Genomic DNA, 16,275 nt, shown 5'->3' with positions numbered 1-16,275 from the left:
TAGCAGAACAATTGGATAAGTACCAGATGAGTATAATAGGTGTTATTGAAAAAAAAACAAGAAAAAAAATAGGTGATATCTTTCTAAGCAACAAACACAAGTATATTTTCAAGCAATGGCAATCAGGGAAAAGTATGAGATAGTATGAGATATAGTATTCAACACTAAATATGACGATAATCTTCTTGAATGGCAGGCAGTATCAAGTAGTTATGTTGCTAATATCAGAATCGGGAATTTTACAATACGACTTATTGTGCCTTTGGTCCCAGAGAAGGTGCTACTAAGGAAGAAGTGGAGAACGTTTTCGAAGCATTAGAGAAGACAACCAACACAATGAAAAAAGAAATTTGGTCCTTGTTGGAGATATGAGAGAAATGGTTATCAGCATAGATAGGAAATGATTATCAGACATAGAAATGTTTTCGGAAAATTTGGAGGAAAGAGCAAAGCAAATAATGGTAAGTACCTGCTGGATTTCTGTCAAGACGCGGATTAGTCATTACTAAAACAATGTTCCAACATAAAAATGTGCACAAATTCACAATGAGAGAAGATGCAAGCAAGAAATAAGGAAAGGCTCATTGACTATGTTATAGTTGATAGCAATGTTAACCGACTGGCTCAGGTCACAAGAGCATACAGAGGATTTGAATTAGGACGTGATCACCATTTAGCATTGAGTAGGATAAAATTGAAATTCGTATTGAAAAGAAGGTTGTGTAAGAAGTTTTAAAACGAATCAAAGCTGAGCAGCTTCCAGAAGTGAACTGTAGACTCAAATACACAAACATCCTTCAATTAAAAATGAAACAGCTTGAAAACAGGAACCAAACCTTGGAGATTCGGTGGCAAGCCATTAAGAAAAAACTAATTGATTCAGCCAGAAAGGTGACGAGGTTGTCTATAAGGATAGAAAAATCAGAACTCCCCTTAGACTCGGGGAGCTAAAGAAGCTGTGATCGTAAAAAAGAAAGCATATCAAAAGTTCCTGGTAAGTAAGTCAGTTCGTACTCTTAGAAAATACAGAGCAAAATGTAAGAAAGCGAAGCACTATGTAAAACCATCCAAAGAAAAAAAAATCATGGAAAAACTTTGGTAAAAACATAGAAAATAAATATCAGGAAGGTGGCAAAATATTCTGGAAGCTATTGAAAAAAACTCAGAAATGGAGAAAAGAGTGCTGTAAAAGGAATTAGAGAGGATAAAGGTGACATGAAAACGGAAGAAAAAGATATTATACATATATGGATTATTCCACACATGTAGAGTACTTTGCATTACTTTGAAAGGCTACTAAATGATACAAACAGTGGCATCACAGTGGTGGAAAATGTATGCCCAACAATACGTATCCATACTTGGAGTTGCACAAAAGTTATCAAAAACCTGAAATGTCAAAAGGCGGGAGTAGATGATATTCGATCAGAAATGCTCAAGTATGGAGGTATAAAAGTCTTGCAGTGACTACACTGCACTGCATAGTTCAGAAAGCCTGGACAGAGGGACAAATTCCAGATAACTGGAGTAGAACTCTTATGGTATAACCATCTATCAAAAGGAAGGTAAAACTGAATGAGCAATTTCCTTACTCAGTGTTCCTGGTAATATCTATCCTCCATTTCTATGCAAGTATACTTGAGAAACGGTTAAGGAAAATTGTGGTAGGGAAGCTTTCTGCATGCAGGCCAAACGGGGGGGGGGTAGTCAGGATCAAACTTTCACTTTAAGACAAATTGTTGAGAAATAGGTGATGTTATATTCTTCGGAATATAACAAAGATTTGTACTTAAGTTTTCTAGACCTGCAAAAGGCATATGATAAGGTGACAGGAAGAAAGTTCGTCAAAATACTACAGTTATATGGTGTAAAGTGCACATTATATCGAGCAAAACATAGACTCTATTTGAGTTTATCAAAAATCTATTTGAGTTTAGTAAATCAGCAGTTAGAATTGAAGGAGGTACAGGAAGATAGTTTGATGTTAAGTCAGGTGTGCAACAAGGGTGTGCATTATCTCCTCTGTTATTCATTATCTATATGGAAACATTACGTTACTATGTTTTTCACATGAAACACTTAATTCGTACAGAAAATTTTATATGGTGTAAATGGGAAATCTTCCATTTACACTCTTTTCAGACTACAGAACGAGAAGAATATGTGTCTTCTAGTAGAATCCATTTTTTTTAAATGATCGATGATTAATTTATAATAAGTAGTTTGAGCCACTAAAAATGTTTCATATACCCCAATTAATACGATGGTATATTTATAATATTTTATTTGTTAACGAATCCAATAGTTGTTAAAAGTAATATTAATTTTTTTAAATTTCATATTACTTTTGATTTATCTGGAATTAAAATAGCGAAAATGTTTACAAATAACAATTCTCCATTCTTTCCCTTTTGCAATTTCTTTAGAAACTGTTGCATTCTTCAGCCGTCCCCGAATACAAAGCTGCAGCTATCAAAAAGTCAAAGTTTATTTTATCACACTACGGAGTTGCTCGTACTTGCTGGGATTGGTTAATTCTCGTTGCCACTTTTTACGTTGCCATTGTGGTCCCGTATAACGCTGCTTTTCGAAACAGCACAGATACCCGTTCCATGAATGAAACCATCATTAGTGACATTATAGTGGAGGCACTTTTTATTATAGGTAAATTTTATAATTTATGAATGTGATGAGAATTGTTTTTCTTATATATAAATAAAATGTAATATGAGATTAATGAAGAGTGATGAGGTTATTATTTTTAAATATATATAAATAAAATGTAATATGAGATTAATGAAGAGTGATGAGGTTATTATTTTTAAATATACAACAATTTTTTTAAAATGCTAATTGCTTATATAGTAATTTATATATAAAAATAAAATGGTGTCTTAACATACTACTAAAAATTATTTTAAAAATAAAAATATTTAAATAAATATACTTTTATTAATATTATATAAAAAGATTATTCGTGTTTTTATTAATACTTTAAGATATTTAAATACAAATCAAAGTATCGTTAGATATGTGTGCACATGTTACTGGCTGCTAATATAGTTAAGGAATTAATAAATAATGACTCAATGCTTAGTCTTCTTTGTACTATTATTGTTAACAGATATCGTGATAAATTTTCGCACTACCTTTGTAAATAAGAAAGGAGAAGTAGTGGCCAAACCGAAGTGCATTGCTGTTCACTATATTCGAGGTTGGTTTGTAGTTGATGTTCTTGCCGCCTTACCTTTTGATCTGTTATATGCAGCAAACCTCTACAGCAGGGTAAGTTCTAGAATTATTCATCATTCATTTGTATTTCTTATTTTTTTTTTTGTCTTTGTCTGTTAACAGTTAATATAAAACATCTGAAAAATATTGTGTAAGAAAACCATTCTTTGCTGAAGTATTTCTGTTTCAAATAACAATCTAATCTCTGAAACTACATTTCGTTGAAGAACAGAGGGGTTTATAAACGTCTGAGCAATCACCTATCTATATGCAGTGAGATCAAATGGAGGTCCTTGTTTACTGCTATTAGCGTGACTCAGTTTCCATTACATCAGAGTCCGTATCTAAACCGCTACGGGGATCCATGGAGATTAGTGCGTGATGCGTGTTCTTATAGATTGCGTTTTATTATTGTCAACCTTGACGGGAGGAGGAGGCAAAGGACATTGCCTTCAGTCTTTCGATCTGTTTTTACATCCTTCGCCGTTCAAACTGAAGGCGATTCAACCCATTTCCTTGTTATTTCAAGATTACGTTGCTCGACCATGAAAAAACAAAATGGAGATCAATCGTATTATTAACTCGCGTGTGTCTGTATTTTGAATGGTTCTTGAACTTTGTTAAGCATGTCTTGATTTCATTTATACAAAAATAGTATGGAATCGACCTTAGAATTATTTGAGCCTGCTTGTGCACGAAAATAAATACTATCACGTTAAGTAGTTCTAAGAATTTATGCAAAGGAGAGTAAAGTAAGTGATGTGCGAATAGCAATACTCAAATAATGAGTATGTTTATATAAATATAAACTATATGCGTGCGGATATAACTTACTCATTCTCTGTGTGTGTGTATATATATATATATCAGAGTAGATTCTAGAAAGCTACAAACAGTAAATTGTTCATGTACGCAAAAGCTGGCAATACATCATCATATTACAACCTGTCTTCGGTGGGCATTATATTCACCTCGTTAAAAGTCGCAAAGCATCTAATTTACTGCCCTCGTTTACGAGGTAGGACAGTAAATTAGAGAGCAGCAAATCTCTCTAATTTACTATATTCTTTCTTTTTATATAAAAAAAACAGTTTAGAAAAAAAAAACATTTTAAAGAAAAAGAAATCTATGAACTTCATCTTAGCATGAAGTTCATAGATTTCTTTGAATGACCTCTTAATTAGTGTCTTTACAAACTTTCGGGGTAGATAAAACACTGGAATTACTCCGACAAGATTTTTTTGAGGATATCATTCGTGTTTTCGATTTTTAATCCATTCTGGCTACTTTCAGTGTGAGAATAAATTTCGCCAAAAACAAAGGGTACCTTCTTGGGTCTAGTCCTCTTTTTCCTTCTTAGAAAATGATATTATGATGAAAAGATTTGAAGACCGACTACTCTGTAACATCCAATCTACACGTTCAGCATGGTATAGATATGAAGACGATAGTTATGCGGTTTAGTTTGGTTCCTTATCTGAGCTTCCGACCTTTCTTACTAAGATTAATCCTCGGATAGAATTCTCTCTCGAAACAGAAGATGGGCACTGTATTTTTGTCCTATTCTTCCTACATATTCTTTATCAGCCTGAAGAAATCTTCGGTTTTCCATTTTTAGGAAGAAAACCCACACCGTACATTAGATCTGCATTCTATTACACCACCATCTTTATCAAAAATCTGAGGACGATTAAAACTTTAATCCATTAAACTTGCTCACTGAGTACTATGGAGGCATCAGCAAAAAAAAGTTCAAAACCACCTTCCTCTCTAACTGTTTTACTGTCATTTACAATTCCATAAGCAGTTTAAAAGTTTAGCCGTCACCAATCTCCCAAGGATTTGCTATTCCACATATCACTGGAGCATCAGAATGAATCTCCAAATTACTTAGATTCCTTGGTATCCGAGAAGCCTTTCGTCCTATTATTAAATTCGCCCCATTTCAAGGCTCCGCAGAGGTCAAATGTATCCCTCCGGCATACCTACCTGACGTCTATCAAATCTGTGCTTTATCACACTAAACTGAAAAATTCTGTTGCAGTTCGTTGTGAGGAACACTTCAACTATATTAAATTACACGAGCCGGAACAATCTAGACTTTCCGAACACGCCATCTCCTCGAAACATACAGTTCTTAGGAAGCAGAAAAAGTCCTTCATAAAAGTAATTTTCTCATGTCATGGTTGTATAAAGAGAGCTGTGAAACCTTACCACATCATTATAACCTCAATAGGTGTAATGGATTTAGATCATCTCCCCTTATGGTAAATTCTTCTTCTTCTTCATACTCCTTATTTTTTGTGCATTAAATATGTATGAAAAAATTCTTTGGAACTTTATCTCATTTCTTACCGTCCCACTCTACTTTATTCATGTTTGACTGCCACGTTCGCATTACTGAATTCTATAGTTACGTTGTTCATGTCTTATTAACAGTTTTGAATTCATACTAAAGATACTATTGATACTAGAGAAACATTTGTATGGAAATAAATCTTATAATGGAATATGGTGATATATTTTTTATTAAAATATATCACCATAAATGCTAAGATCACAAAGAAGTGGAGATATTATTGGTTAATATTACCTTGATTACCTTGATGGACCTGTGTTTCACTCAGGATTTCTCCATGAGTGCAGGTCACAAAGATGCCTCCAACGATCTCGATCTTGAACCTCTCTCTCTTCCATGTTATACCCATAGATTTGACCAGTGGATCTTCCCATCTTGAAGGTGGTTTTCCTGGTTTTCTCTTTATTCTTGGTTAATAATTGAGTATAGTATTCATATGTCATCCCGGAGTCTGGCTATGTGACCTGCCCATCTCATCTTGCTTTCATACACTGCAGTTACCACATCTTTTATGCCTGATCTCTTTCTTAGTTCCGTATTTCTAACACGTTCCATTTTGCTGATGTTATAAATCCTGTTCTATTGCACGCTGAGTTATTCTGAGAGTCTCTTCTTCTTTTCTTGTCGCGTTCCACGTTTCTGATCCATATGTGAGTAATGGAAGAATATCACTATTAAATAGTTTTGCCTTCGCAGAGATGTCAAGATTTTGATCAGTAAGTGTTTCTTTTAGTCTGTTGAATGACAGCCATGCAGTTTTCTTTCTTTTTGCTAGTTCTTCAGATAAAATCATTATTCGTTTTTATTGTTTGTCCTAAGTAACTGTAGGAATCAACTTGTTCTATAGGGATGTTATCAATACATAGGTGACTGTCACTTGTGTAGATGTTTTTGATCCATTTTGTTTTTTCTAGATTCATTTCTAAGCCTATCTTACTGCTGTTTGTGTATATTTTTTCACCCATTTCTTCTAGGTCTTTTGGGTTGTGGGATGTCAGTACTAGATCATCAGCAAACATAAGGATTTGTAGTTTTTCATCATCTATGCTTATTCCTCCGTTTAGGACTATTTTTTTTCAGAATGTATTCTAAAGTGCTGGTAAATAGATTTGGGGAGATCACATCGCCTTGACGGATCCCCTCTCTTTATATCTATATTTATAGGTTGATCAAATAGGGTTATTTGTGTGGTCTGATTTTTGTTAATTTCTTTTATCATGTGGATGTAAGTATGATCCACATTTATTTCCAGTAAGGCACTGATGACTGCATTTTATTCTATGGTATCAAATGCTGTTTTTTAAAATCAATGAAGAGGAAACATAGAGGGATTCAGTATTCTCTGCATTTTTCTGTTAGTTGTGAAATGACCTGGATATGATTTATTGTGGAGAAGCCTCTTCTGAATTCTGCCTGCTCTCTACTGGAGTTGTCTTCGAGTTTCACAGCTGTTCATTATTACTGTGTTCATGGTTTTATATACAGATTGGACGATAGTTTTATATGTCTTCCTTATTCCCTTTTTTGAATAGAAGTATGGCTTTTGAGGTCTTCCATTCCTCTGGAATCTTTCTTTCATTGAAGTACCACGCGAATCTGGCAGCCAACGCTTTGAAAATAATTAGTCCACCTTGTTGGATTTCTTCAGCCTTAACATGATCAAGTCCTGAGGTTTTGCCTTTATTAATTTTCTTAAGAGCATATTCTATTTCTTCTGGAAGTATATCTGGTATATTGCTTGGTTTTGGAATGATAGGTTCTGAAACTTGGCACTTAGCTGCATAGAGATCATTATAAAAATTCTGCACAATTTATTTCATCCTTTTCTATTAGTATGTTTTTTCTCCATTTTGATCCTGTAAAGCAGATGGAATTGACTGTTTAAAATTTAAGTCTTTCTCTGTTTTTTTCAGGCTGGTTTTTTCCTGCACTGCTTCTCTTAATTTTTGTATCCTGAAAGCTTTGTAGTCTTCTAGAATTCTTTTCCTTAGTAACTTACAGATAATTTTGTATTCTAGAAAATTTTCTTCAGATTTCTTCAGTTCTTTTCTCTTTTTCAGTAGTTCCATAGTTTGAGGTGAGAGTCATTCTCTTTTCTTTTGTTTCACAGGAATTTCTGATTTTTTCTTGCACTCGCTGAATTTATTAATAAAGTCAATATAGTCATCATTTATGTAACTGTTTTCTTAATAGTCCATTCAGTCTCTTCTATGTACTTCCTGAACTTGTGGTAGTCTATTTGTTTGGGCTATCTTTTGTGGTTTGATGTTCCCCTAATATGTTGTTCTATTTTGTGGCCTATTCTTATAATGGCTCTGAGGAGTCTGTGGTCAGAATCTATGTTGAAGTATGTTTCGCCTATTGTACTAACATTTTGTACCAATCTTTTACAGTATGTTAAAATGTAGCCAATCTCATTTTTTGTGTCTCCATTCGGTGATTGCCAAGTCCATCTTCTTCCTGGGCGTTTGTTGAAAAAGTGTTCATGATAAAGGGTTCTTCAGCTGCAGCAAATTCAGCTAAGCTCTTTCCTATTCTATTTCTTTCTCCCAGGCCATGTGGTCCTATAAACGTTTAGTTTTCTTTACCACATCCTATTTTGGCATTAAAGTCACCAACAACGAATATCTATATTGACTTGTAAGTTAATGATTAATTGGTTAATATATAAATTATTATTAATGAATTGTTATTACATACTTTATACATAGTATTGTTATATCATTGCTATTAATTCTTATCGTTGTAGTTATAAGGGCATGCTTTGTATGTACTATACAGTATAAGAGAAATTATATATTATTTTAAAGACTGGGAAAATAATTTGAAAGAGAAATTCTCACTAAAACATGAACTTGCATATTCTTCTATATTACTTACGGAACTTATTAGTGATTATAATTTTCTCTTCCAGAGCACTCTAATACATCTCTTAAAGTTGACTAGACTGATGAGGTTAGCTCGACTGCTCCAGAAGATGGACCGCTATTCTCAATACAGCGCTATTATTCTTACAATGCTCATGTTGATGTTCAGTCTCGTCTCCCATTGGCTGGCGTGCATCTGGTACGTCATAGCTTTAGAGGAGATTGATCTTAATCCGGATTATTGGGATGTTGGTAAGAATGGTCGAATTTATGTCCTGTGTAATAGGTATATTATGAAATATTACCACAAACTAATTGCAATTGATAAAAGAAAACACAAGAGCAAAATAGAAACATGTAGACCCTGTAATGATTATAATAAGAAGAAATGATATTGTGAGATTGATAAATACGATAGGAAGCTAATAAGACAACATTAGCAATAGCAAGACAATGGATGATGTTTACCAGTGAGCATTAATTAATACAAATGATGATAACTAAAAATATGATGCAGTGAGAACTACAAAAAAAGAAAAGAAAAAGGAAACAGTGCAAATATTGAAAACAAAACGAAATAAAGACTCTAAGAAATTATGAAATAAGAAAAAATTATATGAATAAAACAATACATATTATACATATACGAAACAAAAGTGTACATTACAGGAAAACATTGCAAGCAGTATGAGAAAATATTTCGTAATGCGAGTCCACATAAATAATGGACTATCCAAGACATTTTATTTATAGGAAAACCGAAAATTGCAGCCTGTAGATACTGATTATGTAGCAGAGGAGTGGCGAACCGGCTGCATTAATACGCCAGTAACCCCCTCATTAGGAGGGGACTCAACCCATCCTAGGACGGATGAGAGGGGTAGAGAGATAATGATTTTCTTCAATTTTTTTTAAATAACATAAGCAAATAAAAATAATAAAAACTAATCATAACAAAACCTTCCTTCTCGCTATATGTATGCATGACTATGCAAAATTGTCGTTTTGCTAAATATCATATAAATAAGAAATATATTAAATAAAAAGGTGTATTTCCAAACTTCTTAAAATTATTTAATATTTTAAAAAATATTAAAATATTTTTATTTCTTTTTAATTTTCTATTATATTCTATATGAAATAAATAAACTAAATAAAGTATTTTTGTTTCGTAAAGGTAAAGATGACGCACTGCATTCCGAGAGTTAGGATGAGAAATAAAATGGGTGTAAATAAATGCATAACGAAATCGAAGAACAAATCATTACCAGAAAACTTTACCAGAAAATAAAAGCTTGGAAAGTGAAAAGAATGATAAGAAAGAAGAACATGAAAGAAGACTTGAACAGAATGCTAGTTATCTGCGGATAAAAAAATTGCACCATATAAGAATGACAAATGTGAAGAAGGTAGAAATATTTAATGGCTGCTTTGTTAGTATATTCATATTAAATAGTGGAAATATGTTGAGATTGGTGCAATGGATGGTGGAAGAGAACGATAATAGCACGAAAGTAGAAGAATGTAAAGCCTTAGCTATACTGATCTAACTTGATGTCAATAAAGTAATGAACGGAAAGAGAGTAAAACCACTCTATAAAAGTAATTCTGAAATCAAATACCACTAACCTGTATTTCTTGAGATCTTGTAGAATTTGGTGAGGATTAGAATAAATGATTGGATTGATTATAGAAATAATCTGTCGGATAGGATACTAACAGTGTTAGGGCCACTGTTATATAATTTATATTGATAATATAGCGTCTGATTTGGAAACATTCATTCATTTGCAGACGATGCCAAATTAGAATAAGTTATGAAAAAATAACTGATGTAAGATTACATCATACTTCAAGAGGATTTGGGGTAGAGTTGTATGCAGAAGAATTGGGTTATATTTTCATTGTTGACAAGTGTAAGGTTTAGCATTTCGGACGAAGAATGTGTAATGCAGTGTACTATATTAGTGGAAATACACTGCAAGGAGTGGTAGAAACCAGGGATTTGGGGGGAGTAATCGGGGATAAAGGATGAAATTCAAGGAACACACAGCAAAGGTAGTGAAGACGAAACCTAGGTTTGCAGGAATAATGAAAAGGATATTATTAAGTCCGAAAAAGCGATGCACGTTATATTGCACAAGGAATTGATTCGATCACATTTAGACTGATGTGCACAGATTTGGATTCTTGTCTTTATGTCAAACTACGGGAAATAACTACAGATCGGGCCTGTTGTTTTATATTTTACACGTAATGTTAATAAGTTGATGTTAGGTGTCAAGTGGGCCTCATACGATGAGTCTTGGAATCTATGGAAGTTCCAATGTAATGATACCGAAAGGCATTCTTAGATTACGTGACTAACATCAGAAGTTCCTTACAACACTGTTAATACTGACATTCGCAGATGTCGATTTATTTATAAACGGAAAAGAATAATACAAATATCTACAAACAATAAAACATGAAATAAAAATAATAATCAGTTTAATATTCTTCGTTTCTTCTAATGCTCCTTTTGGTTGTAATATTTTTGAGAGAAATAAATGACGAGTTAATTGAAATAAATGCTGATTTAATTACATTAATTCTTTTTGTCTAGTTCAGTTCTTGGTTGCATCGACAAAGGAGTAGAGAGCATCGAACAATCGATCATCGAACAATGCTATCACTCGCATCTGTTGTTGTTCCCGGTACTGTCAGATACAATAACATTTTCGCTTGGCTATTTAGGTCTGCGAGATGAAGAAATGAAACCTTTTAACAAGATTATCGTTCTGCAACAGTATCCGATAGGCCAGACAAAGCAGTAAAAGCTATTCAGGCCAAATAGAACAAATGGGATCCTATTATCGCGTTGAACAGATAGCACTACTAAAAGTTCGTTACAAATCACGGATATTCTCTAGGTTTTAATATTGACTGTTTTTCAACATAGCAATTTTAAAAACGTAATCTTAAAAAAAAAAAAAAACGTTTAAATAATTTATTTATTTTACAATTTAAAATACATATATTAGTTAAAAGTCGTTAGATGGCGCTAGTTAAGCTATTCCTGAAATAAATAAATAAATAAATAAATAAATAAAATGTTATTTATTTATTTATTGCTTTAGTAACTTATAGTAAATAAATAATAATTTGTTGTAAGCAGCTTATTTGTGGTTTTTCAGGTCTATGTTTTGTACGTTTTTTTTTTTTAATTCTTTAACCTTCTTTCTTCGCAGGATGGCTTCATCAACTGTCGGCGAAACTAGGTTACCAACAGGTGAACGAAACCAATACCGGAACTGCTTACGTCACGGCTCTTTATTTCACCACTAGCAGTCTCACTAGTGTGGGATTTGGCAATGTTTCCGCGAACACTAATGCTGAGAAAGTTTTCTCCATCCTGACCATGTTGATTGGAGGTAAGGATGATTCTGAACCCACATGGTAAACCTACTAAATATACAATTTAAAACAAATTGCCAGATCACTGACAAGATGACAAATATAGTTTTGGCTGTCTAATCAAAGCAAGTAAATAATCCTAACTTACATTGATTGAAACAGCTTTGAAGTCCTTCTCAATAATCCATCTACATTGCGAAAGGTTAAAATCGTGTGATTTTAATGTTACTTATCCAAACAAATTGAATAGGAAATAAACAGACGGAAAGAAATAGGTGATAAAAAGAAAAAAAATATATATATATATAATTAATCAAAATTATAATACGTAAATCAATAATTAAATATATTTAAGAAAAGTAAAATATACATAATTAAATAAATTATAAATACAGTACACCATAATATATCTAATACTTAATTTAACATATATTACTGTCAGTTAAGTAAGTGTGTTTAAGAGGTAGATAGGGAAGTACGAAGTTCAAAAAACCTTGGGAGGGTACTAGATAGCAATGCCAATGAAGTTCTAACTGAGGCTCGGCTATTGCTGTTACCTTCCTGCCATGATCAGAGCTTTATAGGCAATAACACCTTATCCCTACACTGTCCTCTACAGATAACGGGGAAGATAAAAAAGGCATTCTTGCTTCGCCCCTTTAAGCCAGTCTTTATAAGGATATATAAGTATGTTTAAGTATTTTGAGAAAATTAAGATGCTAACCGGCATAAGAACCCAGGGTAAGAGATGGCAATGTTGTAGCCTAATGAAATAAGTATTTTGATTTCCTCATGTGGTGGCTGGGGTAAGAATAGCGCCACTGTAACCCATGCATGTCGTAAGAAGCGACTAAAATGGACGCAGAGTTTCGAAAGTTCGAGTTTCCTTCTCTTACGGTTTTTGCCTTGAGGGAGCAATTTGAGTCTCCGGGGAATGTGTTTTCCGGAGTGGTCCGTGTGGGGCTTTGTCGGTGAATGCTTTTCCCTGGAATATGAGCAGTTCTGCTCGATGGTGTGTGTGTGAGGGGGGGGGGGGTGGTCACTGAGTGGAACCAACGGTGAGGTGGACATCTTTCGGCCACTATGGAGTGGGCTAGGGATCGTTCTAATTTTTAGAGATGACTTTACTTAAAAATCGCTACTGTAGCCAATGCCTGTCATAAGAGCCGACTAAAATGGGATGCAGAGTTTCGAGAGTTTCGCTCTCTTAGGTTTCTTCCGGAATTCTTCTCCCGGTGAGGAGAGGACTTAGATTTCGGTGGGTTTGCCCTGGGAGAGCATTTTGAGTTCCAGGGGGTAGGTGTTCTCCGGCGTGGCCCGTGAGGGTTATCGGTCGATGCTTTTCCCTGAAATATGAGCAGTTCTGCTCAGTGGTGGTGGTGGTGGGGGGACGGGATAAGAAAAGCCCACTGTAGCCCATGCCATAAGAGGCGACTAAAATGTGTTGGGGGGGGGGGAGTTTCGAGCGTTTCGCTCTCTTTGGTTTCTTCCAGGATTTTGGTCCTGATGAGGGGAGTTTAGATTTCGGGGAGGTTTGCCCTGAGAAAGCATTTTGAGTCTCTGGGGAGATGTTTTTCGGCGTGGTCCGTAAGGAGACCTTGTCGGTGGGTGCTTTTCCCTGGAATATGAGCAGTTCTGCTTGGTGGTGGTGGTGGGGGGGGAAGTCGTCACTGAGTGGAACCAACGCTGAGTTGGACGGTCTTTCGGTCACTCGTGGAGAGTGGTCCGGGGGATCGCTTTAAGAGGGGACTAAAATGGGTACCCAGGGAGGGTAATGGATGGCAATGGATAACTGGGAATATGAAAAGCATTCTTGCTTTACTCATTTTTACTTTACCCATGCTGTAGCCAATGAAGTTTTAACTGAGGCTCGGCTATTGCCGTTACCCCGTCATGACTAGAACTTATAGCTCAATAACACCGTATCCATACATTTTCTTCTACAGATAACGGGGAATATGAAAAGCAGTCCTGCTTCACTCATCTAGTCAAAAAAAAAAAGATGTTGAAATAATTATTCATATTGAAATAGTTTATTGTGTATTACTTACTTAACTCAGTACAATATATAATATAACGTAATATTTGGTTCGTTAAAAATAAATAAATCCTTGGATGTGTGACTCGTCTACTGTCAGAATCCCAAGCAAGCGAATGGGGATTAGAAAGTGTGAGATCGCCTTTCTCAGTATGTGTCTAAATGAGTAATCGTTATATTTCATAGCGTGATAATGCAGCACGTAATTTCTTGTTACATGTGATTTTTTCTCAGTATGCATCACAAAAAAATGGTGCTACACGCCTCCTCAACGATGATCGGGAAAACGTGTTTTGCTATAGATATAGTGTAGTATCTGTTCAGGTTCATGCAGAGATGATCTCGTGAACCTCAAAGCTGGATAGTTGAAGAGTGACAATCAGATAGGTTATAGCTCAAGTTAGTATTAAGATGAACCTGATTGAGGACAATTTCTGTCGACTCCACAATTTTTTTTTTCTCTTCAATTTATCGCAGTATCTAAACATATTTTCTGCATGAGTGACAGACTCGCGTTCTTAATTCTGCTCAACCTAACGAGGAAGATTCCGTCACTCATCCAGTGATCTAGAACAAATCAGAAATCATTTTTAGATGCGACGATGAACTGGAGAGAAAAAAAAATTGTAGAATCAACAGAAATTGATTTTAATGCCTTCGTTTACAAGGGAGGACAGTAAATTTGAGGTTAGCAAATCGCTCTAATTTATTCTATTCCTTCTTTATATCAAACACAGCTTCGCGTTTAAAGAAAAAAAAATTATGAAATTCATCTTAGCCTTCTCTTAAATGAACGAACAACTTCAATAGAGATTGTGTGCTCAAATAATAAATAGTATTTTTATATTTTGGTATTTCTCGGCTTCTAGTCATTAAATTTATTTCGTTGTATATATATATATATAATGTGTGTGTGTGCGCGTGCGTGCGTGCGTGCGTGTGTGTGTGTGTGTGTGTGTGTGTGTGTGTGTGTGTGTGTGTGTGTGTGTGTGTGTGTGTGTGTGTGTGTGTGTGTGTGTGTGTGTGTGTGTGTGTGTGTGTGTGTGTGTGTGTGTGTGTGTGTTTTATTGGCTTATCTAGCAATAATATTAAGAACAACCGAATAACAATAATAATAATATTTTAAAAATATTATTATGATAATCATGATTCTAAATGATATCTTCGAACTGATTCCGAACTTTCATCTATTTATCGATTCTCGATAATTTCTCGAGTATTCTTCCATCTCTGTAGGTGCGGATCGTTCACAGGAAGTGCATTTCACATGGAAGGGATATAGTAGCTTATAACTGCTTTGCCACTGATGTTATTGTAACCGCTGGAAATTCATTGAATTCATGGAACAACTCTTCATTTGTAATCTGCCATTCGCAAAACTCTCTCTCTCATGTATTCTGCCGTTTCGTATATAGTAAGGCCATAACGGATTATTACTTTGCACCAACATTCGTATATCAGAATTTGTTGGGTGAAACTATGTCTTTAATCTGGAATAGTTTCGCTACGTTAGCCCTTAATTTCTTTTGAAGTTAGTTAATATACGAGGGTGGTCTGAAAAGTTCTCGGCCTCGACCATAGATTGCAACACCATTGGCAAGAGTTTTTTTTCTAAGTTGAGACATCTGTCGTAAGCGTCCATGTAGAATTGCAAGTCATTCTATCAAGTAGTTTGTTTTATACAGCTGTCTGAAGCAAACGTGTTGTCTGTATCCCTTGAAATGGATAAAATGGAGCATCGCGCAATTATAAAATTCTTTGTAAAAGAAGGTTTAACGCCAAAAGAAATTCATTCGAAGTTCATAAAAGTTTATGGGCACTCTTCTCCTTCGTTTTCGACAATTAAGAAATGGGCTACTGAGTTTAAACGAGCTTCAACTTGAAGATGATCCACGTGAAGGACGTCCAAAAAGTGTAACAACACCAGAAATCATTGATCAAGTGCACGATACGGTATTGGATGACCGGTGAGTCAAAGTGCGTGAAATTGCTGAGACTATGGGCATTTCAAAAGAACTTGTAGGATATATTTTGCATGAAGAATTGCAAATGAAAAAGCTTCGCACATGATGGGTGCCGCGCTTGCTCACAGCAGATCAAAAACGTATTCGCATGAAAATCTCTGAACAGCGCTTGGAACGTTTTAACAAAAATAAAACTAATTTTGTGCGTCGATTTATTACCATAGATGAGGCTTGGATTCACCATTACAAACCAGAATCCAAACAGCAGTCAAAGCAGTGGACAGAAGCCGGTTGTTCAGCGCCAAAGACAAAATCGGTTCCATCAGCAAGATAGGTCATGGCATCGGTGTTTTGGGATGCTAAAAGCATTTTGTTTATTAATTATCTTGAAAAGAGTAAAACAATAACCGGGGAATATTA

The 16,275-nt window shown here is 34.8% G+C and overlaps 1 protein-coding gene across 1 annotated transcript in view; it reads left to right on the top strand.

Moving 5' to 3' along the window:
* LOC150109366 (voltage-gated delayed rectifier potassium channel KCNH8-like) overlaps window positions 1-16,275 on the top strand; it is a 49,977-nt gene that overhangs the window by 18,121 nt on the left and 15,581 nt on the right. Inside the window, exons 5-8 of the mRNA XM_090402194.1 lie at window positions 2,427-2,664; window positions 3,125-3,285; window positions 8,505-8,709; window positions 11,688-11,870. Coding sequence (XP_090258320.1) covers window positions 2,427-2,664; window positions 3,125-3,285; window positions 8,505-8,709; window positions 11,688-11,870 — 787 coding nt within the window. The remainder of the gene's footprint in view (window positions 1-2,426; window positions 2,665-3,124; window positions 3,286-8,504; window positions 8,710-11,687; window positions 11,871-16,275) is intronic.

This window comes from Typopeltis vanoorti, chromosome 2 (genome assembly GCF_054136105.1).
Source record: "Typopeltis vanoorti isolate ZY-2024b chromosome 2, IOZ_Tvanoo_1.0, whole genome shotgun sequence".
Classification (NCBI taxonomy): domain Eukaryota; kingdom Metazoa; phylum Arthropoda; class Arachnida; order Uropygi; family Thelyphonidae; genus Typopeltis; species Typopeltis vanoorti.
This window is presented reverse-complemented; position numbering and strand designations above follow the sequence as displayed.